The 23421-nt window shown below is 33.3% G+C and overlaps 2 protein-coding genes across 2 annotated transcripts; both read left to right on the top strand.

The window, feature by feature from the left end:
* The first annotated feature begins 1112 nt into the window (after positions 1-1112).
* On the top strand, positions 1113-2910 carry LOC132274559 (protein NODULATION SIGNALING PATHWAY 2). The gene has a single exon (XM_059775871.1). The coding sequence runs from the start codon at positions 1300-1302 to the stop codon at positions 2800-2802; it is 1503 nt and encodes a 500-aa protein (XP_059631854.1). The 5' UTR covers positions 1113-1299; the 3' UTR covers positions 2803-2910.
* Positions 2911-9656: 6746 nt separating this feature from the next.
* On the top strand, positions 9657-16583 carry LOC132274557 (uncharacterized). The gene is made up of 2 exons (XM_059775870.1): positions 9657-10111; positions 15213-16583. The coding sequence occupies exons 1-2, from the start codon at positions 9887-9889 to the stop codon at positions 16362-16364; spliced, it is 1377 nt and encodes a 458-aa protein (XP_059631853.1). The 5' UTR covers positions 9657-9886; the 3' UTR covers positions 16365-16583.
* The last annotated feature ends 6838 nt before the right edge of the window (positions 16584-23421 follow it).

Genomic DNA, 23421 nt, shown 5'->3' with positions numbered 1-23421 from the left:
AATGCCATTTTCCAAACTGAGCTTTCAAATGGTTGATTTCCACGCCTAACTGGATTGAATGTCCCTCTGCATCTGTATTCTTTTGTATCTCTCTATTTCACTTCTGTCCCCCCCCCATGTCTAGAATTTAGGGGTACCCTTTTAATTAACTTTTTTCCCAACTTCTTATTACTTGTTTCATTATACCATTTGTACATCAAGTTTAATTGGTTAGTTCTATCTTCTGTCTCCATCAATCCATTATTTATTTGAGCATTTTTATTTGAAAATTTATTTATTTATTTATTATTTTTTTTTTTTGGGCTCATTATATAATTTGAAGGTGTTGAGTTTTAGGTTTTTTTTTCCTATTAAGAATCATGAATCCCGGACATGGGACACGAGTACGAGATGCTAAGAAGATTGGTATAACACATTTTAAAAAAATAAGACTCAAATACAATATAGTAGCATAATATATTATTATATATATAGATATAAATAGTAATAGTTTTTGTTGATTTTATCCAAATAAGTACAAATGAAAAATAACTGATTTAGAACTTAAAACTACTAGTAGATGTTTGTTGTTTATGTTTCCTAATTAACTCATAATATATTTTAAATTGGATTGAATCTCAATCTTCTAAGAAAAATAATTACAGATCCATTCAGTCATGTACTGATTGAATTTGTTCAAAACAGTTTTTCCAATTGTCCAATTAGGAAATAAAATATTTAAATTAGAGGACAAATGTGTGTACAATCTACAAGTCCGACATTACCATGGCACTCTGAAGCAAAATTATTACATGATTTGAGACTACATGATTCTAACTAATCACAACTTATTACACAAGCAAAAGTTATATAAATCTGACACATTATTTCATGTGTCGACTTGTGATCCTCGGAGACCATATAGTCCCTAGCAATGTAAAAATTTCTCCAGCATGCTAGGGTATTGGATGAGACACATTTTAGAGGAGACACATAGTGATATTGTTTTCCTAAATTAAAACTTCGAGGGCATAAGAGTATTTTATTTGAAGACATTATTGATAAACAGTGATTAAGACCCATTGTGTATAAAAGCCAAACCAAGCCTTAGGATTAGCAGCCCGTCTTAGTCTCCAACCCCTTTTCTAATCCTTTTATTAATGCCTACAACTCAATCAATGATCAACCCATAGTCCCTACCATCAATTTCTCTTGTTTCAGCTCCTTCTCTCTCTACAAACACATTTAAATCCACCACCACTCCACAACCCAACTAGAGACCCTCACACACTCTCAGCTACACCACAATACTTCTCACCTATGGAAATGGTGGTCGACGACATCGTAGCCGACCTCGACTTATCCAGTTACAGCACCACCACCACAACAACCACCACCACCACAAACAGCATAGAAGACGAACATGGCTGCAACTGGAACGATGTGTGGTCTCCGGTGGTGGACTGGGACGTGCTCTCCGGTGACACCACGGACTTCCACGACCTAATTGAATCGATGATGGACGACAACACCGGCCTCCAACTCCCCGGTAGGCTTGTCCATGTCCAAGAAGAGTCCAACTCTGTCATGTCCACAGACACAGTCATGGCGGAGGAAGAGACAACGGGTGGGGGCGGCAGCGATGATTTCAAAGGGCTGAGGATCGTCCACCTTCTGATGGCCGCGGCGGAGGCGCTGACCGGCGTGAACAAGAGCCGTGATCTGGCTCGGGTGATATTGGTTCGGCTCAGGGAGTTGGTGTCTCCTACTGATGGCACTAACATGGAGAGGTTGGCCGCGTATTTTACCGAGGCCCTCCATGGTTTGCTAGAAGGCGCCGGTGGTGCGCACGGTAAGCACTTGTTGGGGAATGGACCCCACAACCGTGAGGATCACCATCAGATGGATGTCCTTGCCGCATTTCAATTGTTACAAGACATGTCACCCTATGTTAAGTTCGGACATTTCACAGCCAATCAAGCTATTTTAGAAGCCGTGGCCCATGATAGGAGGGTCCACATAGTGGACTATGATATCATGGAGGGGATTCAATGGGCATCGTTGATGCAAGCTTTGGTATCTAGGAAAGATGGCCCACCGACTCCTCATCTTCGTATCACAGCGTTGTCAAGGAGTGGGAGCGGCCGTCGATCGATGGGGACCGTTCAAGAGACCGGTCGTCGATTGATCGCATTCGCAGCTTCAATTGGCCAACCTTTCTCGTTCCATCAATGTAGACTTGACTCGGATGAGACATTTCGGCCGTCCACTCTAAAATTGGTGAGAGGAGAGGCTTTGGTGATCAACTGCATGCTACACTTACCTCACTTTAGCTTTCGTGCCTCGGACTCGGTCGCTTCGTTTTTGTCTGGAGCAAAAACCCTAAACCCAAGATTAGTGACCCTAGTGGAGGAGGAGGTGGGACCAAGAGGGGACGGAGGATTCGTGGGCCGGTTCATGGACACATTACACCATTACTCGGCGGTTTATGATTCGCTCGAGGCTGGTTTTCCAATGCAAGATCAAGCTCGGGCTTTGGTGGAACGGGTATTCTTAGGCCCACGAATATCTGGGTCATTGGCCCGAATCTATCGCACACGTGGCGAAGAGGAGGGATGCTCTTGGGGAGAGTGGTTAGGTGCAATGGGGTTCAGTCCCATTAAAATAAGCTTTGCCAATCATTGCCAAGCAAAGTTGTTGTTGGGACTATTCAATGATGGCTATAGGGTGGAGGAGTTAGCTAACAATAGGCTCGTTTTAGGGTGGAAATTCCGGCGCTTGCTTTCAGCTTCTATTTGGACTTCCTCGGATTGTGATTTCTAAATTATGTGTTTCTTTTTTCTTCTGCTTTTTGTTTTTTATTTTCATTCTTGTAAATAAATTGTATTTCTTGATTTTGATTATATGTTATTTTTCCCATATTATTTCCTACGTTTGTAAAAGCAAAAATTTTTGTAAATTACTATGACATATAGAGCTACATAATACGGTAATGAATATGACGCAATGGTTTTGGCATGGAAGCGCTTTCTCAATGTTACAAACTTGCAATTGATTCCAATGTTAAAACATTAAAATCTTGAAGAAGGCACATATTTGAGACTAAGAATAGGCATCTTGTATTAGAATAATATAAAAAAAAATTAGGTCTATTTGTAATTTTTTAATCTCATACCTTGCAAATACACGAGACAAGAAGTAGAACAACAGTCAAATGGTTCTCAAATTACCATTTTCAATTTTAAAATAAACCAACTCTACATTAATACAAAAAGTATAAAAAATAAATAAATAAAGGGTAATAAAAACTAATAGGTGTGTTGATCTATCCGTGACATATAACTTTGGTGATTATTTTATATTTTGAATGAGTGTTGATGACACGTTTTCAATCGAACTCTTTGTAATCCTCACTCTCTTTTTTGCATTTATATACTACCATATAGGAATTCAGTTCTTCCCTTGTGCAGGATATTTAATTACGCTTCATATTTTGCTATTGTAAAGCAACTCATCATAATTCAACAGCCTTGCAACTCATGACGGAGTGCATCATTATAAAATAACAAATTAATATAATTATTGCATAAGAAATATATACGCGGCAACACAAGATAAAGCAGAGAGAATCTAAATTCACTGCATAATTTGTATAAAGGAGCAATTTGATACCAATAGGCCAGTAGTGGCCTAGTGTAATGGGTGGGCGCTTGCCCATTTATTCAAAAACTCGAACTTTCGATGTGGGACAAAATGACCCTTGTTACATTCTCCCCCACCCAAACTCGCAACGCCCTCGTTGCGGTTGGGCCACCCTGCCTACCCGGGTGGACTCATGGCGTGACACCGGATTAAGGATTGGGTTTGGCTCTGATACCAACTGTAACGGGTGGGCGCTTGCCCATTTACCCAAAAGCTCGAACCGTTAGGTAAGGTTGCATACCCACCCATTTATACCCAATCTCTTTCCCATCCGATTCCGATGTGGGACAAAATGACCCTTGTTACACCTAGCGATGCCAGAATCTTACTTCTCAAAAGAATATTAAGAATTTAAGCCTCAGTGAAAACATGTGTGTGAATACCAACTTAAAAAATATAATAATAAAAGAGTAATTTGATTTGATTTATTTCATCATATTATTACATTTTAATTGTATGTTTGGTGAGAAAAGAAGAAAAAATAATTTCAAAAGTATCTCTAGTTCTCACTTCTCAATCGATCAAAAAAAAATATGGGTTTATCTTCTCATCACTTCCTTTACTCTGTTTATTATATATATATATATTTCAATTTTCCTCTTTCCTCGTAACAAAATTTTCCTTTTTTTATTTTCTATTCTCTTAACATTTTCTTCTCTTTTCTCCCACTTTAACATTTTCTATGCTACCAAATGGCATATTAATTCCTAGAGAGAGAGAGAGAGAGGTGGAAGATGGATGGTGGTTGGCATATCCCTCTCTCCTATGTGTAAGGCTGTCTTTTGTATGGGAAGTACAACATAAGCATGTGAATATTCCTCGAATGTATACCCACAACAAAACTTTTTTTGTTTTTTCATCTAAAATATTTTGACTTAAATAATCTCAAAAATACCATTTTTTTTTTTTATTGCATAGCAATCTCATTATAAACACTTTATTTCTTTATTAAACGTCGCCAGAAGGATCCTCCAATGACGAGTGACAAAGGTGCATTGTCACCAATGCTAGCCCGTCTTTTTGGACATTTTTAATTTATAAACTCTGTATTTATAGTTTCTGCAGTAAATCACGAGATACATCCTAACCTTTGTAGATCGAGAAACCTATAAATTTAAAGGTCCAGAAGGGTAGGCTATATCTGACAATGCACCTTTATCATGAACGATATATATATATATATATATATATATATATATATATATAGGTTTCTCGATGCACTAAGAGTAAGGTACTGCACACAAAAAACATGGAGGATCCGAACTCCAGGGTTATAAATTTAAAGGTCCAGAAGGGTAGGCTATATCTGACAATGCACCTTTATCATGAACGATTCTCCTGATGATTTTTAATAAATAACACTGGTAGAGAGGCTGAACCTACGAAACTTCCGAATAAATTTACCGTGTGAAAAAGTACTAATGATATTTAATGCGGGGTAGAACCTGAGAACGCTCCAAATATGTCCCACCATCATAGGGCATTGGTGGGGCCCACACCTCCTAGGCCTTTCGGATCATTTAGAGGTTGTGGGCCTCCAAATAATTTTCCCATATATTTACCCACACAATTCACACACACACACACACACACATTTAACCTATTTGGTGAGAACTGTTTATGTCTCTGTCATTGCATCAGCGCAGGACCATCAAGTTTTTCTTTACACTAGATGGTCCGATAAAATACTCGGACTAACCTAATATTTATGTCATTTATTCATTTGCATTTGGGTGGTCCTAAAAAATGATGGATAAATATATAATTATACAACTGATATGTAAAGTTGGAAATTTTTGGACAGATATATAGATTAGATTTCCGCTAACACTGTAGAGCACGTATGTTAGTGCTGACCAATGGCTAAAAATTTACCTCTTTAGTTAAAGAAATCATAGATTTTTAAATTTCAATCAAAAGATTTTTATGCAAGTTTCAAATTAAAGAAAATTATCCAAGTTTGGACGGCTAAAGATGACGATCTTCTGTAAATCATCTCATTCAGCGTAACAAAGACATTGTTATTTAATTATCGAAAAAAAAAAGAAAAAAAAAGAAGAGACATTGTTATTGTATCAATCTGTCACAAGAACTGAATCTAAATGACCTTCAAAAGTTGCATATATTAAATAAAATATTTATCCAACAAATTACAAAAATAATCTTATGCCATCAATTTGTTAACAGTTGCATGACATCTATAAGGAAGGTAAAAATTGTTATGAATTTCAAATGTTTGTCCAAGTAGTTGGATTGTTCCCCGTCTGAAAGCTCGTGTTTGAGCCTTGACCATCCCTCTCCTCTGACTACTAATCCCTAATATTTTTGTCATGAAAAAATATATATTATTTATTATTATGAATAGAAACCACATGACTATATCATTTGAGTTACGGTTTTTATTTTCTTATTATTTTTATATACCCTATATATATATAATGTTTTCATGTGGTGCTAATTAGGTAGTAAATTCTTGAAGATGTGTTTAATTGATAGAGAAAAATAAGATTAGCTAAAAAAAAAAAAAAAAAACTTTTTTCTTGTTATACTCTTAATTTTTATCTTTTAAAAGGCTATGTCAAACATAACTGATTTTATTTATTTATTTATTTATTTTTTAATGAAACTGTCTATTATAGTCATTTTACTTCAATTGTAATTAATTACTAATTCAAATAATATCACTTCCCTAGAATAGTGCAAGAATTATATTAGCAGTAGGATTAGATCCTACAACTATAATTGAAAGTGAGTATACTTTATCCTGCTCATCGGGGAACAATTGAATACTACTGTGTGTGTATATATATATATATATTGATCGTGAATAAAGCAAAATTGTAAGGTAAGAGCAAGCAACAAAACACTGCTACAATAGATGGATATGGGCCTCTCTCACATCCTAACCTAACATGAAGACATCTATGTGCATTGGGCCGACCCAAGATTTGAGTTAATTGACACCGAGACATCAATGTGGGTATCAAAAGGTTGTGGGCTTTTGCATATTTAGCTCACTTTGCCCTTATGGGGACTCGGTGTTGCATTATAACTGTTGTTTTGAAGAAATGAGTTCTTTATATATATTGGTGAACCCAACCAAAATTGGTTCATTTTAATGTGATTTGAGAATTATTTAGCATTGAGATTGTAGGGCTAAAAGGGTTAGCCTAGTACATGAGACTCCCGCCATTCCAGGGTCTAGGAAGGTTGTTTCCTATTTTGAACCCATACCAAAGAAAATTGGCTGTAAAGTTGGAAAACCCGACCCTATTTAAAAGAATCAGCAGAATATGATAAATATCACACAAATTTTTATAAGGGTGTGTTCGATTGTATGGAATTGGAGTCTTAAAATTGGAATTTGTAGAATTTTAGAAAAACAACTAATAAAATTGAACCAATATTTTCTCAAATTCTATCAATTCCAATTCCAATTCTAAGGCTCCAATTCTATGTAGCCAAACATACCAAAAAAATTTTAAGATGGAAATTTCGAATTCAACATATATCCATGTTCATATTGAAATTCAGGATTAGCCTAAAAAATTAAACATGTCTTTAGAACTTTGATGCTGCACTATTGCTCCATTTTAGATGCCTAGATGGATCTGGAATTAATATTATTTCAATAGCCAAATGGTTATTGTTCGTGTTTGTGCATTTTGGTTAGCCCTGGACATGATGATACTTGGGCTTTACATGTTTGTACATTTGTTAACCCATAAGCCCAAAGAGCATTGCTAAAGGCATGGGCCTACTGATTGAGGGCTCACTTTGCCCTTAATTGGGCTTTTGAAAGGAATAACAATATCCATACTCCACTTTTGTACTCCTAAACTCCTTCGGCGATTGTTTAGGACCTTTGGCCCGTATTCGAAACTCACCACTACCAGCATCATTTTCCCTTTCCCTTTAGGCTTTAACATCTAACCCCACCAACCATTGCCAAGTCAAAAACAAAACTCATTCGGGCTTCTTTTATTTTTTTAACAATAAAAACTTCCAAAAAAACACTTTTGACCCTAAATTTTTGAGAAGTAATTATTTCATTTTAATTTGTTGAGGAAAAAAAAAAGTGAAATGAAAAAGCCCTAGAGTGAAGTGTGAATGCTGCGTTCCTTTACAAATTGCACCAAAATTGTTGTCATGAATCATGATATTGGTAAGAAAAAAGACACCCAGGGTATAGCTCATCAGAAATAATAAAAACTCTTTTGGTTCATGTGTTCGGAGATTGGGTGTTCGTTTCCTTTGGTGTACCTCTGAGTTTGAGTCTGGTGAATGCAAAACTAATAGTGTTGATGCTAAATTATAATAGTGTTGATGAGAAATGTATTCTAAGCTGTCCGACACTTAAACAAACAAACAAAAAAAAAAAATTAAATAAATAAATAAATTGATAAGAAGAAAATGTTTTTAGTAAAAAAGTCGAGGCACATATTGGAAAGAGCATCAAAGAAAGACACCACAAAGAAAACATTAGTTTTAAAGCGCCATTTGTGATTGGAATAAAGTGCTTGAGGATTCCATGCACACAATAAACTATATTGTTGATAATTATCATAATAATGGTGAATAAAGTCGGAATGCTAAAAAGAAAAAAATGCTTTTTTGCGATTGATACTTTACTATAGAAACAAAATTTTAGTTAAAATTATTTAAAAATTCATATGTAAAAAAGTTATGTTATTTAAGGCAAATTCCGGAATATATAAAAATGAAGTCAAGATATATCGAAGTTGAGTTTGCGCTTGAGTACAAGCCCAAATTGAGTTGATATGGATCTAAATGATACTACCAAGAGAGAGAGCTTTTTCACAATAATTATGTATTAGATTAAAACAATTTTAAAAAGTCAAATGAATATTTAAATATCATTATTTTTACTTATTTTTTTATTTTTTAATATTAGTTAGATTCTATGGTCACTTTATTGTACGAGTTATAGGATAGCTGGCACCGTTTCTTTTAAAAAAAGTTCGATTCACTTAAGGAAAAGAAAATTCTAGAACATATACAATTTAAATAATAACTTTTGAGAAGATGAAATTGTTGATCAAGAACCGAGTCTAGGTCAAGTCAAAAATTCATACTTCGATCATCCACCTCACGGGTTTTCTTGAATTAGTGGAGGAATTTAGGAACGTGTGGAGCAGGAGGAGGAGGAGTAGAAGCATTCAAACAGTGAGACACCCGCTTATAAATAAAAATGATATTTCAATTCAATTGTCATAATTAATACATACACACACACACATATATATATATATATTTGAACACTACATCGGAAATCAAGAGTGAAATGTGAAGTGAAAATATGATAAGTTTATTTTATTTTATTTTAAATGAGAAATTATAATTTTATGATTTTAGTAATATGAAACTTACCATTCTGTTCCAAAATTGTTGGGCTTTTTAGGGAATTTAACTTTTTATGGTGTTAGATTTTTAATACATTTTGTATTGAAAAGAGTGAACTTTTAAATTTATCCATACTAAAAGGCAAAGGCAAAGAGATATGAGTTAAGTCACGCAATTATTTTTAACAGGTGTCGTTATCATACTCTGAGCGCGCTCTCGCTTTCACGCTCCGCGCGCGCTTTTACTCAAATTCTCACTTTTTATTACAAAATTTTGCCGCTCTCACACTCCCGCTTTATGTAACTTAAGATATGAGTGCATTTTATTAATCAAGTCAATGCCAAAATTGTAGTCTATAAACATTATAGAAAAGCCACATGTAATTTGAAATTCCAAAAAAAAAAAGAAAAGATGGACAATAATTTTGAGGGGAGGGAGTATTACCAAACTTTTCTTATTATTATTATTTTTTATCAGAACTTTTCTTATTTTTACTCACCAAATTTCTAAATTGTTGAAAAAAAATTCATTTCCCTTTTTGTTTTTTGGGCTAACCAAAAGGAGCCTTTAAAAATTTGGATGGAAAGAAATGGTGAATTTTGAGAAATTAGGTTAGAAGGGATGGAATTAGCACGATGCCAAATAGAAACTACGTTGGATGGTCGGTCCCCTTTAAGTTGGGGGCTCATGGCTGCGTGAAAAGAACCACCTGTTTTTCATTATTATTGCCTTTGTATATGTCAGTTGTTCTACACAAATCTGACCGTCCGACTATTGATACTTTGATTCCTTTGCGCAGCCTTCCTTTTTCTACAATTTGATTCAATTCAAAGCCCTACGCATGTCACTTGCGAGTCACTGTACCTGGACATATAATGAGATGCGTAGACCACTCAGCTTTAAACCTTCCATAGTTCAGACCTTTTCCACACATTTGCACACAGGATTCTCTGATATTAGCAGAAAAATTACCACTCACCCATCTTTCATGGCAAGCGTTTCGACCCAACAAGAGCCCGTTTCGACTCAGGATGGGTCGATTCAGAAGACCCATCAACCCTTGCAGGTACACCCATTTGGCATTTCTTTGATTTAAGCTTGATTTCATTCCAATTTCTTGATGGGTTTGTTTTGAATCGTTATTCTTCATGTTTGTAGATGTTGGTTCTGTTTGCTTTTTCTGTCTCTTTCTATATGTCTCTCATTCCCAGCTTTGTTCACTTTTACACTGGCATAACCTTTAATCTATCATTATATCATCAATTTCTATAATTTGTGTTTAATTCCCGATTCAAAGTTTATATTTTTCTTTTTTTTTTTGAAGTAATTAATAGATGTTTCGTACAGATTTGCAATTTCGTTGGTTATTAGTTTAAATTGAACTGAATTGATTTGATTCCTAATTTGTGGTGCTGTATGTTACCACATCATTATTCTCACAGTATAGACTGAAAGTGAGGCAAGCAGAATGCTTATGGAGAGCAGAACAGTTCAGAATTGTGTTTTTTGGTTTGTGTAATGTGATTTTTGGCCTATTTTAATGTTGCATTTCCTGGGTTGAAGCTTAGGACTAGAAGGGAATGGGGTTGGATATTGACATCCATCGAGATTCTTGTTGCAAAATTGTATATTCAGGCTCTTTGTGCGTGTCATCGAAATTGGTGATTAGAAATACATTTACAAGAACCAGCCCTCGATTTCACCCGTATGCCCCCCTTCCCCACTCAACACGCAAGACAAGACTCACTGGGACGCCATCTGTTAACACCGTGTGCCCTTAATCCTATTGTCATAGAACCTTTCACTTGCACCATTTCCTTCATGGTCAAACTGTCAAAGTTGATTATGTGAACGTGCTGAACAATCCCGGTCAATTGTCTGTTATTATACCCATCATTGAAGTTGCTTCATTCGTGGTCAGTTGTCTGTTATTATACCCATTGTTGTTTCATGATTCTAGCATGTTACCATGGTCAAATCATTCATTAACATTAATAAAGTACCACAATGTTTCCCAAAAGGTGGTGCTATATAAACGATCCATTACTTATACCTCAATAATAAATGAAGGCAATGAAAGACTTTTAAAAATGACTAGCTAGAGTCCACATGTATGAATTGAAGGAGAAAGCTACAAAAATTGGTGCCCTTTGTAACCCTTTAATATGAATATTCGTTGCATTCTTTAGGGGACATGTTCCATTTTCTTTGTGGAAGCCATTAATTTGTCCTAATACCATAAGCTTTTAGCAAAATTTTGTTGCTATTCAATTTACCTTTCTTAAATTAAGTTGACCTATAACATCTATTGAATTTGTCCCTTGTTTATCAGCTTACTGAGGCATTTGGCATTCAAATTTTTACAATAGGGGCTCTGCACTGTTCTTACCAATATTTTTTACCCCTTGCAAGTTGCACCAATAATCGGGAAAGGTCACAGCAAAAAGTATTCCTATGGCAGCTTTAGTCTTATTATCTTTGTGTTACAGTAGAGAATAACAATATGAACATTTCTAAAAGTCCACTGATTCTTTTCCTTTTTCCCTTTATTTTGGTATGGAGTTGAGAGATGTTAAGAACTTGGTTATTAAAGTAGTGCCTTATGCCCCACAGAAAAAGCCCTAGGCTCATCAAAACCTAACCGCAATGTGTCAACCTACTACAGGCATGACCCTTGCACTCAGGCACATATAAAAGTCTCAATTTTCAAGTGAGCTTTTAAGTATGCTCCTTGATAATAAAAAAACTTGTGCCTCTATATTTTAAAACTATTCAGTCATATGTTTTTATCATATTTGCTTTTTTAAAGGCTGCTTATTAACATGCTATGTATCACATCATGGTCATATCATATCCAATTGATTGTAGTTTTTAATAAACAGAGGTTTCAGATTTCATGGGTTTATGGTTGACTATGTGTTTTAAATATATCTAGCTGTTGAGTTTGAATATTTATGGTAATGTAGTGCATGTTTAAAGTCTATAATAGCATTTTATTTTACACTTGAAGTGGTATTTTGATTTAATTGATGATTGCATATATTGATAGGATGTATGAGCAACCAACAGGCCAGTGGCCTAGCGATACTAGGTCCCAACTTCCCAAAGGAAGGTTAGGGGTTTGAGCCTCCATTGAGGCATGTGTGTGTGAGTACCAACTAAGAAAAAAAAAGAAAAAGAAAAAAAGAAAGGATGTATGAGCACGAACTTAGCTGATCCTTTTAGTTGATATGCCGGGAATTTCTCTTTGGAGAAAAAAGACTAGCTTTGTGTTGTCTACTTTAAATTGGTTTGATTTATAATTGATTTAGCTTAATGCATACGCTAATTGAAAAAACTACATATACTTTGACTTTGAATTTGCGAATCTATTGAATTCACATGCTTAAAAATTCCCCATTTTGATGTTAACACTAGTTTGTTGCATATTTCAAATTTTAGTTATAACTATACATGATAAACATTATTGTCACACAAGAACCTTAATTTGCTTGTACTCTGGTTCCTTTGTATATCTCCATTCGTCTGGACAGCGGTGAGAGAGAAATATTTGACTGTAGCAATTAATGTGTATGAATTTCGTTATATAGAGTTTGTTATTCCAGTGACCATCTTCTTCCATTATAGCGCACTCATGTTCTCTTCTTGAGGTTTGCTGGATGATGCTGATGACATTGATAGATCTTTGTGCAGTTGGTGGATTAAGGCTAACAATTGGAGATATATATATATATATATATATATATTTGATAAGTCTAACAATTGGAGGTTAGTAGTGCAAAGGACATTTGATTTTCTATTAAATAAACCTGTTTACTTTCTCTCTAATAGCTTAAGGTTTTAGATAAGCTGTTTGTTAACAGAACTAAATTTTGTGAATGAAAAGTTTTATATCCTAAAACTAAAGTATTTGATATTTTAAATTCTTGTTTGTGTGGGGAACCAAATCAAGTTCTTTAGCTGGCTTTGCCTTTTTAAGTTCTATTTCTATTTTTGTTCACGTGTAGTGTGTGCGTGTCTGTGCCCTCGCGGGTGTGTGTGTGTGTGTGTGTCTCTCTCTATATATATCTGGTACTTAAATCATTTAAAAGAAGCAAATATGAATTGAAGAAGGAAATAATCTGTTATTTTACAGAATAAAAATCAGTTACTCTTCATCGTCACCATTGTTCAGCCATAGCCTAAATAATTAGCATAGATGTGTGAGTTTTGATATCCACTACGTACTTCCACCTTTTAGTGAAGTTACACCTTAGTGATGCAAGACAGTTTGGAAATGCACTTTAGATTGTTATGAGTTCAATCCCAGAAACATTATATGTAAAATAGCAATGTAAAATAACAATGAAAAACTCATATGTTAACTTCTCTGAAACACCCAAAATACCTTTTAAAAATTTTAATACTTCCATCAGAATGTACCTCTTTGGAGGTTAAAAACCTTTTTTGACAGATGAAATTAAGAATGTTACTCAAAATCTCTGAGAAGATCGAATTTTCTCCATTAGAATGGTGGACAGATGTTTGTTCTTGTGCCACCTTGGTATGTTTTTGTGTAAGTTACTGGTGGCTTATGTCTTCACCACCAACCCCCCCAATCCCACTCTCCCCCTTCTTGGGAGTAACTAACTTTATGATATTGTCTTTTATTAAATGTTTTTAGTTTGAAACATGATGCCTGGAAGCTACTCCAAGTGTTCATTTTGATTCAGCTTGCAATCTTAATCTTTCTTGAACAGTAAATAATTAAATCAAAGGTGAAAATAGACTTCACCTTGCTGGGATTAGTCCTCCCCATCAATGATAACCTGGTCTCTGGTCAGTAGATTTGAGCTGGGGTTTGCTGTGGTTTGATACTTCTGCAATGAATAAGTCCCTGTTGTAGATTTACCTACTTATATTTGCTTTATGATGTAGAATTTCAGTATGGGGTCTAAGTTTGGCACTCTGTTTTTTTCAACAGAAAGAATTTATCATATAAAACTCTTATATGGAAAAATGTTTTTCTTATCATTCTCGCGTGTTTGGGTGAATTTTTAAAAATAATTGACACTCTTTATATGCATGTGTATAGAGGTGAATATAAGTATTTTATATGACTATCAACGGCCAGTGGCCTAGCGGTATCAAGTCCTTACTTTCCAAAGGGAGGTCAAGGGTTTAAGCCTCAGTGGAGGACATGCGTGTGAGTACTAACTAAGAAAAAAAAAGTATTTTATATGACCATGTAGTAAGTATAAATACATGAATATAATTGAGTATACATGCAAATATTTATATAAGGGCATTTATATGTACTTCTATAAGCACATGCATAGATTTATATATACATAGATATGTTAATGTGGCTGTGTAGGCACATATATATGCACTGGGCAAGTGTCTATGGGCACATATATAACTTATATACACATGCCTATAGTTTCGTCATATACGTCTTGAGTGTCTATTAATAAAAATAACTTGCAGAAAATTAATACGTAACTAACTTTCAGGTTTTTCAAGCAACTGTTGTTTTCTAAAGAATGTCTAAAACAATTGACAAGCATCCAAATGCTGAAAACATTTTTTGGGAAATCTCTTCTTTAGTTGGGTCATGTAAAGCATGAATTGATTGTAACTTTGTAAGTCAGATCCTCATTGATAACCAAACCAAAGATTTAAAGAATTGGCCTGAATAAGAACAAAATAAAGTTTTGCGCACCTGATAAAATAAAGCAACAGAGCATGTGGCAAAATCCATTTCTAGCTGGAATTTTCCAATATGCTGTAACTAGTCATGATACGTCAGTTTATAACTCACATTAAGGGCTCTTTATTAGAATCATTATCTATTCAGAGCAATACAATTTACTGGTTCTCCTCTGCTTGGACAATACGGTTAGTCTTAGCTTACATTATTTGTACCATTGCCCATTTATTTATTGTCGTTAAAGCCTACAACATAATCTATCCAAATACTACTAACTTCTGACCGAGTGAGTTCATTTTTCCAAATTTTGATCCCAGTTGTTGGATATCTGATTAATGAATTGTTTTTGCAACCAAAATTTGATTTTCTATCTCGTCGTTGTTTCTTTGTTAGACAATACAGGGGAATGTTACTATGCTGATAGTGATAACTGATATTACTCTTTTGTTCTTAATTCTCCACGTTTCATTGTCAGGTTGCAAAGCGCTTGGAGAAATTCAAAACGACAATATTTACTCAGATGAGTATGCTTGCTGTCAAACATGGAGCTATTAATCTCGGGCAAGGCTTCCCCAATTTTGATGGCCCAGAGTTTGTGAAAGAAGCAGCCATTCAAGCAATCAGAGATGGGAAAAACCAATATGCCCGTGGATATGGAGTTCCTGACCTCAACTCTGCCGTGGCCGAAAGGTTCAAGAAAGATACTGGACTTACGGTGGACCCTGAGAAAGAAATTACCGTTACCTCAGGATGCACTGAAGCTATTGCTGCAACCATGTTAGGCTTGATAAATCCAGGTGATGAGGTGATCGTCTTTGCCCCTTTTTATGATTCTTATGAAGCCACTCTGTCGATGGCTGGTGCCGAAGTTAAGTGTGTCACATTACGGCCTCCAGATTTTGCTGTCCCCATTGATGAGCTCAAGTCTGCAATCTCTAAGAACACTCGTGCAATCCTTATGAACACTCCCCATAATCCCACGGGAAAGATGTTCAGCCGGGATGAACTCAATGTGATTGCATCTCTATGCATTGAGAATGATGTGTTAGTTTTCACGGATGAAGTTTATGACAAGTTGGCTTTTGAAATGGATCACATTTCTATTGCTTCCCTTCCTGGAATGTATGAGCGGACTGTAACCTTGAATTCTTTGGGGAAGACATTCTCCTTAACAGGCTGGAAAATTGGGTGGGCAATAGCTCCCCCGCATCTGACATGGGGAGTGCGACAAGCTCATTCGTTCCTCACTTTCGCCACATCCACTCCGATGCAGTATGCAGCTGCAACAGCTCTTAGAGCTCCGGACTCTTACTATGCAGAGCTGAAAAGGGATTACATGGGAAAAAAGGCTATTTTGGTGGAGGGATTGAAGGCTGTCGGTTTCAAGGTATACCCATCAAGCGGAACCTACTTTGTGGTGGTAGATCACACCCCTTTTGGGCAGGAAAATGATATTGCGTTTTGCGAGTATCTGATCAAGGAAGTTGGAGTGGTGGCAATACCCACGAGCGTGTTTTACCTAAACCCTGAAGATGGAAAGAATCTTGTAAGGTTTACGTTCTGCAAAGACGAGGGGACTCTAAGGGGTGCAGTTGAGAGAATGAAAGAGAAGCTGTTGAAGAAGTGATCATCCGAATGCACGGATGTTCATCATTTGACTGAAGAGCATTGTGCTACGTAGAAATTTAAAGGTAATCGGTATTCTCCTTCCTAGCAGACTGTAGACAAATAATAAATTTATAAAATGATGAACATTTTGAATTAGTTGTATGAATTTTGCTGCTTGTGATGCTGAGAAATTCTAATCTTAGTAGGAAATGCAAAGTGAATTTCCAGATTTTATGCACCCTTTGCTCTAACTTTTGTGCAGCCATATGGAGCACAATAGGTTGAGACTTGGTAATGGTTAATGTCTCCTTGTTGATATGTCAATGCACACTATATGAGATTTGGTGTTAATATGTTTGGTTAATCAATGGAAAGTTCAGAATTAGCTGAGAATTTCCAGTTCGGCCAGCTCCACTTATTAACTGGTTCAGTAACATATTAGACCATGTAACTTAACGACCGTGGCCTACATTAGAAGGTAATTACTGAAGTATGTTGTGCAAGTTTCCATCGTGAGACTGTCATATAGACATGTATATGTTTATTGTATGTAACTATATATGTGTGTATATATCATATTTTGCATGCACATTTGCCCTACTCTAGTATCCTCTCCTGTACACCATTGGTGTTGTACAATCAAGGGCTGAGATTGAAACGCACAGGGGGACCATTAATTGTTATACACCCCACCTATGTTGTATAACACTCCCGGGTCGGATTGGCATTGCTGGAACTTGTAATACTTACTTTTATTATTATTATTATTCATGTAAAGCTGTAAAAAAAAGTGGTTATCCGAGGACCCAGTACCTCTACTATTTGTTTGGTCACGTAATATGTAAAACACATTTTATATATTAATTATATATATATTTTTTTACCTCTTCTTAAAAAAAGCTTCACTGATCCAAAATCTCTTTGATTATATATGTGAATTCAGAAACGATCTGTTGTTTATTGGTGAACAAGAAATTTGTTCACACAAATAATCGTTAAATATGATTATTATTATTTTTTATATATAATTTTACCTTTATTACACTCAAATCATATTTGATGTAGACATTGTGGAGAAAGTTTTTTTTTTACAAGAGATCATTACTCATATACACGGCCATGCATATTTTGTATGTAGGCGTGTGTTTGACATTTTTTAAATTTAGAATGGTTGGGAGATATATTTTGTATGTAGGTGTGTGTTTGACATTTTAAAATTTTAGAATGGTTGGAAGATTTATGGAAAATGAGTAATGATACTTACACCGAATATTTATAGTGAATAATTTTTGATTAGTTATTTATACTAAATACAAATAAGTAAAGGAGCACAGTCAACCGGGCCGGTTGTGCTCTTCCGTTTGTCCTTCCTTGCACTTACTGTGGACGCTGCCATCAAAATGTGGAAATCAAAATTGTCACCCAACTGAGTTACTGATCCAACAACAGTAATATTGTTTCAAAATTTTATTTTTACACGCTATTGTGTCATTTTCAACCCACCCAACCTTCTCAATTAATAGTTGGGTTATACGAAACTAGTATTCACTTTGTAGCTGTGTTTTTCTTTTAATACCAAAATATTATTTTTTGATACACATGTTTATATGTATCAATATTATACTATGTTAAAATTTGATGTGGAACCTTGTAAATGTCTTAGATATTTTAAATTTTTTTTTTTTTTTGTATCATTAATTCATTATAGAACCCCATTGGTGTAGACCTTTAGTCTATATATACATATGTATAGGAACGTATGTATATATTCCTATACATTGACAGATAAATACAAAAGTATATTTAAGTAAAAAAAATGACGCAATCACTTAATTTATTCTGTCTCAGATACAGATCGTATAGATCATTCAGGTCATTATCAGTAGTCTATTCGCTAGTAAAATTGTGAAAATGTTATGTCTTACGAACATTGATCCAACTCTTATTAATGCGAATACACACGCCAATCACAAAAATCAAATGAATTTGTGGGAGAGATAGGAAAACTTTTATCATCTCGTGAGTTCTAAACTTTAACAAATATATTTATCCTAATATAATATGAGATACCATTGTGAAAAATTATATATACATCAAAAACCTTAGAATATAAATTTTCTAACCAAAATTGACTTGAGCAATGTTAATGCATTTCCAATAATCCATAAATTTTACTACACTTCCACCAAATATACGTACACTACCCATTAAACTGCTAATTAATTCAACCAAAACTCTATGACTTACAAGAGCACTTCATTTCAGCCCACATTAGTTTAGCCTGTTCCGGAGTCAATTCAACACGACGTCATAGGTATAATTTGATTTCATCAACCTGCAAATTGCTCCACTTCTCCTACAGCTTCTCTGCCTCGGCACTTCCAATCCAACACAAACTCATTCTTTCTTTCAACAAGTTCCTCCCAGATTCCGACAATGAGAGACACAACTCATTCAATCTGGGATACATCGACAAAAAAAATCCATATATAAGGAGTTTCCATTATTTATCGGGGTATATATATATAATTATTGCTGCTCACGTTTCCACACAAAATGAGAAAACAAATTCATGAGATTCCGGCTAATCACAAATGGACATATAATCAATAAAACTGATGTTTTTTATTTAATTCTATTCTATTAATTAATTCAGTACCAACTCTGCACGAAAAGATTACCATATTTTGTGTGCACCAAATTATACTCGCGAGACGGAATCAATTCCTCAAGACGGAAAGAAAGAGAAGTTGACATACCTCAAAGCTTAGTGCTTAAAGTTCCTATCCCATACTAACCCATAGCTTTAGTGCTTAAAGTTGGTAATTAACCTATTCTCTTGGTTTTGTGTTTGGAACATCTAATCAGCGTCTTGAATTTGAGATTGAAGAAAATTTAGTTTAAAATTTTAATTAAATTTCTTTTAATCTCAAATCCAAATCACTAATTTGGAACACCTAATCAACGTCTTGAATTTGAGATTGAAGAAAATTAGTTTAAAATTTTAATTTAATTTCTTTTAATCTCAAATCCAAATCACTAATTTGGTACTCTCAAACACAGCTTAAAAATGATGAAATAAAAGAGTAATTTTTTTTTTTTTTTTTTTACTAGTAACATATATTAATTCAATCCACGGGATGACACAAGTTTTGAATGTTTGGAGCCATGGAAGAAGTCCGGAGGTATTCTTATGAAAAAAAGTTTAGAGTCAGGAATGTTGAGGTGAATGATATTATCCTTATTCCACTGGAAAATGTTGTATGACGTTGTTGGAATTGTCATTTTTTAATTATTAACATTGTATTTTTCAATTCTAATGGCAAAGAATCTCAAGGGAATAATTTAATGAAAAATACTCTTACATCACATTTTGTTATGGGACAATATAATTGCGTATCATTTTGACAAACCTGAGGAAGTGGTGTGCAATTTAGCTTTTTTTTTTTAATTGACAAGGATAATATGGGTTATATAAATGGACTTAGTAGAGTGTTAACTCCAATTTCAAAGAAAGGCTAGGGTTGGAACCTCTGCATGACTTGTTTTAACTTCCAAATAATAATAAATAATGGGATAATATGAAGAGCAAATATGACATTTCATCACTCAATCTTAATGGCATATTTTGTGTAATTAAATTTAATTTCGGAGTGTAACGTACCATCAATTTTACTCTACTTTTGTCGGTTTCAAATTGACCTACGCTTGAGTTATATCGATTTAACGCATTTATGTATTTATACTCTTGAATTTTTTACTTATGAAAAGACCCATATATAGAACGGCTTAATTTAACTATTAATTTTTTTATTCAAATAAAACTATGTCACCGTTTGAGGGGTTATATTTTGGATAAATTACACCGATTTTTTTTTTGAAGTTTGGATGAATTACACACGGATAGAGGATTTGGCCTTTATTACTTTGACCTCCTTTAGAAGTATAAAATGATTTTCATATCCTTATATAGTTTAATAAAAACCTTAAAGATTTAGGCAGATTATACACCTACGTTGACATTACTTAAAAGTGTGAAATGTCTTCGTACCCTTATCTAATTTTAATTGGCCGTGAGTGTAATGTACCATCAATTTTACCTACTTTCGAGTTATATCGATTTAACGCATTTATGTATTTATACTCTTGAGTTTTCTACTTATGAAAATACTCATATATAAAACGGCTTTATTTAACTATTAATTTTTTATTCAAATAAAATTATGTCACTGTTTGAGGGTTTAAATTTTAAATAAATTACAATGATTTTTTTTTTTTTTTTTTTTTCTTAAGTTTGTATGAATTACACACGGATAGAGGATTTGGCCTTAATTACTTTTACCACTCTTAAAAGTATGAAAGTTTTTTATATCCTTATATAGTTTAATAAAAATGATAAATTACACTTATCTCCCTTAATAAGGTTTGAACAAATTACACACGATACACTGACATTACTTAAAAGTGTGAAATATCTTTGTACCCTTATCTAATTTTAAACTAGTTTAATAAATAAAAAAAAAATCCATTAAACCAAAGACTATTACCTTTATTTTCCCAATATTACCCTACCTTTTTCAAAAAAAAAAAAAAAAAAAAAAAGAATCTGATCAAACCCTAAAAAGAAATCTAATCAAATGTCGTTGACAAAAAAATATTATTTGTAAAATTTAATAATATAAAATTGGTATGAAATTGATATTTTGTATTTCAGTGGTATTTCATAATATTTTTGCCATTTCGTGTCAAAATATAATGTTATTGAGGTCCTTTAAAACAAGGGAAGGGCAAATTAGTCTTTTTAATTTTAATTAATGACATGGGGTGTCATTGAGCACACGTGCCAAATCTCAAGAAAGGTCAAAGTAAAAAAGGTGAAACCAGGTCAATATAATTTATCCAAATAAAAAAATATATCTAACCAAAAGACTCTATTATCCTTTTATTTTATTTTTTGGAAAAAAACAAACTAATCAAATCCTAAAAATAAACCTAATTAAATGTCGTTAACAAAAAAAATATTTTTTTTGATAAAATTTAATAATATAAAACTAGTATGAAAATTGATAATTTGCATTTCAATGGCATTTTAATGTTATTTTTGTCATTTCATGTCAAAATATAAAGCTATTAAAGTATTTTAACAACAGAAAATGATAATTTAGTTATTTTTTGAATTTTTATTAACAGTAGGGGTGTTATTGAGCGTCCACACTAAATCTTAGAAGAGGTCAAAATAATAAAAATCAAATACTCTATTTGAATATAATTTTCTCAAACTTCAGGGGAGATTTTTTATCCTTAAATTTTTTATGCCTTTAATTTCAAAGCAAAGTAACTGTATTTAAAAAGATTTTACATAATTGAGATGGGTGTAATTTATATGGAAAAGCCATTACACATTCTCAAGAAAAGTGTATGGAGAGGATACATATAGAGTAAAGGTGATTGGAATGAAGAATTAAAATCCTATAATCTCATTCTTATTGGGATGTTACCCTACCTTTCTACGCCTCTGATAATGTTTTATTTTTCTAATTTCCAGAGTATCTTACTTTGTTACCACTCATTTGGTATCGTATAATCTCATTCTTATGGGATCTTTTCATTTCGGAATACTGAATCGACATGTTAAATTTAAAAATAAAAAAATAAAAAAATAGTTTAAATTTTATATTAATTTTTTTTTTTTTTTCCCCAATATAATTCAAAGTGTCAATTCAATACTAGCAAATGCAACAGCAGTGTTTTACTGGTGCAAATTTAAAAGTAAACTAAAATCAAAGTCTAATTTGAACAAAATTTTAATTATATAATCCTAGTTTAGTTATTTCAAGTGGTTGAGTTCATGTCTCAATATTTATACATAATTATGATTAAAAAAAAAAGGAAAACAAAACAAAAAAGGAGAGCTAGTGAGAAATTTTATGTGAAAGACCCCATAATAGCAATACTTTAATAATAACAATATTAAAAAGTGCTTTTTGATGAAGGTAAAAATTGAAGTTCTTAAAATTGCATTAGGGGGCCGGGTAATTAACTTTTTTTGGACAATCTAATCCTTCTTTATTATTTATAAATAAAAGTTTATCCCTTGTACTAGAGGTTCATGTAAATAAACATGTTTTGGTCCGAGACTCTATCACCGGTGGCTTTATATCACTGTTACAATCGCCTATGTATATATTCTATTACAAATACAAATTCCAATATAAATATGTTTAAATTATTGGTATTTTGGTGTTAAATACAAATACTATATTATATATACACACAAAAAAAAAAAAAAATTCAAAACAACTTTATCATCATATGATTATTGAAGCCAATAAATTCTTACAATAATGAATATTAATACGCATGTTTATTGGTGCATGGGCAAGATAATAAAATTAGTAATGGAAGTGTTTTAGAAGTGTTTTAAATATAGAATGTTTATATTGAGAGCAGTTTTATGACAGTTGTACTAATAAAACCCCTTACACTTCACATAATACAAATTGTTGTACTAATAAAAGCCCTTATACTTCACATAAGAATTAGAAAAAGTAAATTGTTTTTATTTAGAAAGTGAAAAAATGAAAGAGTTAAGAATAGGAAGAGTTAGAAAGAGAAGATTAAATAATTTTTATTTAAAAATATACTTTTAATAAAAAATTTAAAATCAAATATAAAAATAAAAGTAAATATTATGGAACTTTTTGTATTCACTACGCACATATAAAAGAAAATTTATAAATTAATAACACTTTACAGAAGAATTGGATAAAATACATCTCCTATTTTGGGTCCCCTCTTACTATCCCGGCACCTATTTTTTTATATTTGGAAAAGGTTTCTTGGTAACGACTTTTTCCCTCCAACTATGGTTTTTCAAAGAGTTAGAAAAAATTTGATGGTGGAAAGTAAAAGTGAAAGTAAAAGAAAGTGACTTGAAAAAAAAATATAAAAAAATAAATAAATAAATCTACTTGTGTTTGATAAACAAGAAATTTTTTTAAAGAAAATTATAAAAAAATATCATTTATAGTTTAAATAGTGTAAAAATTATCATAAAACAGGAGTACAATTGAAAT

Source organism: Cornus florida, unplaced genomic scaffold (genome assembly GCF_030987335.1).
Source record: "Cornus florida cultivar Cherokee Brave unplaced genomic scaffold, ASM3098733v1 CherokeeBrave_3.0.0_Hap2_Chr09, whole genome shotgun sequence".
Taxonomy (NCBI): Eukaryota; Viridiplantae; Streptophyta; class Magnoliopsida; order Cornales; family Cornaceae; genus Cornus; species Cornus florida.
This window is presented reverse-complemented; position numbering and strand designations above follow the sequence as displayed.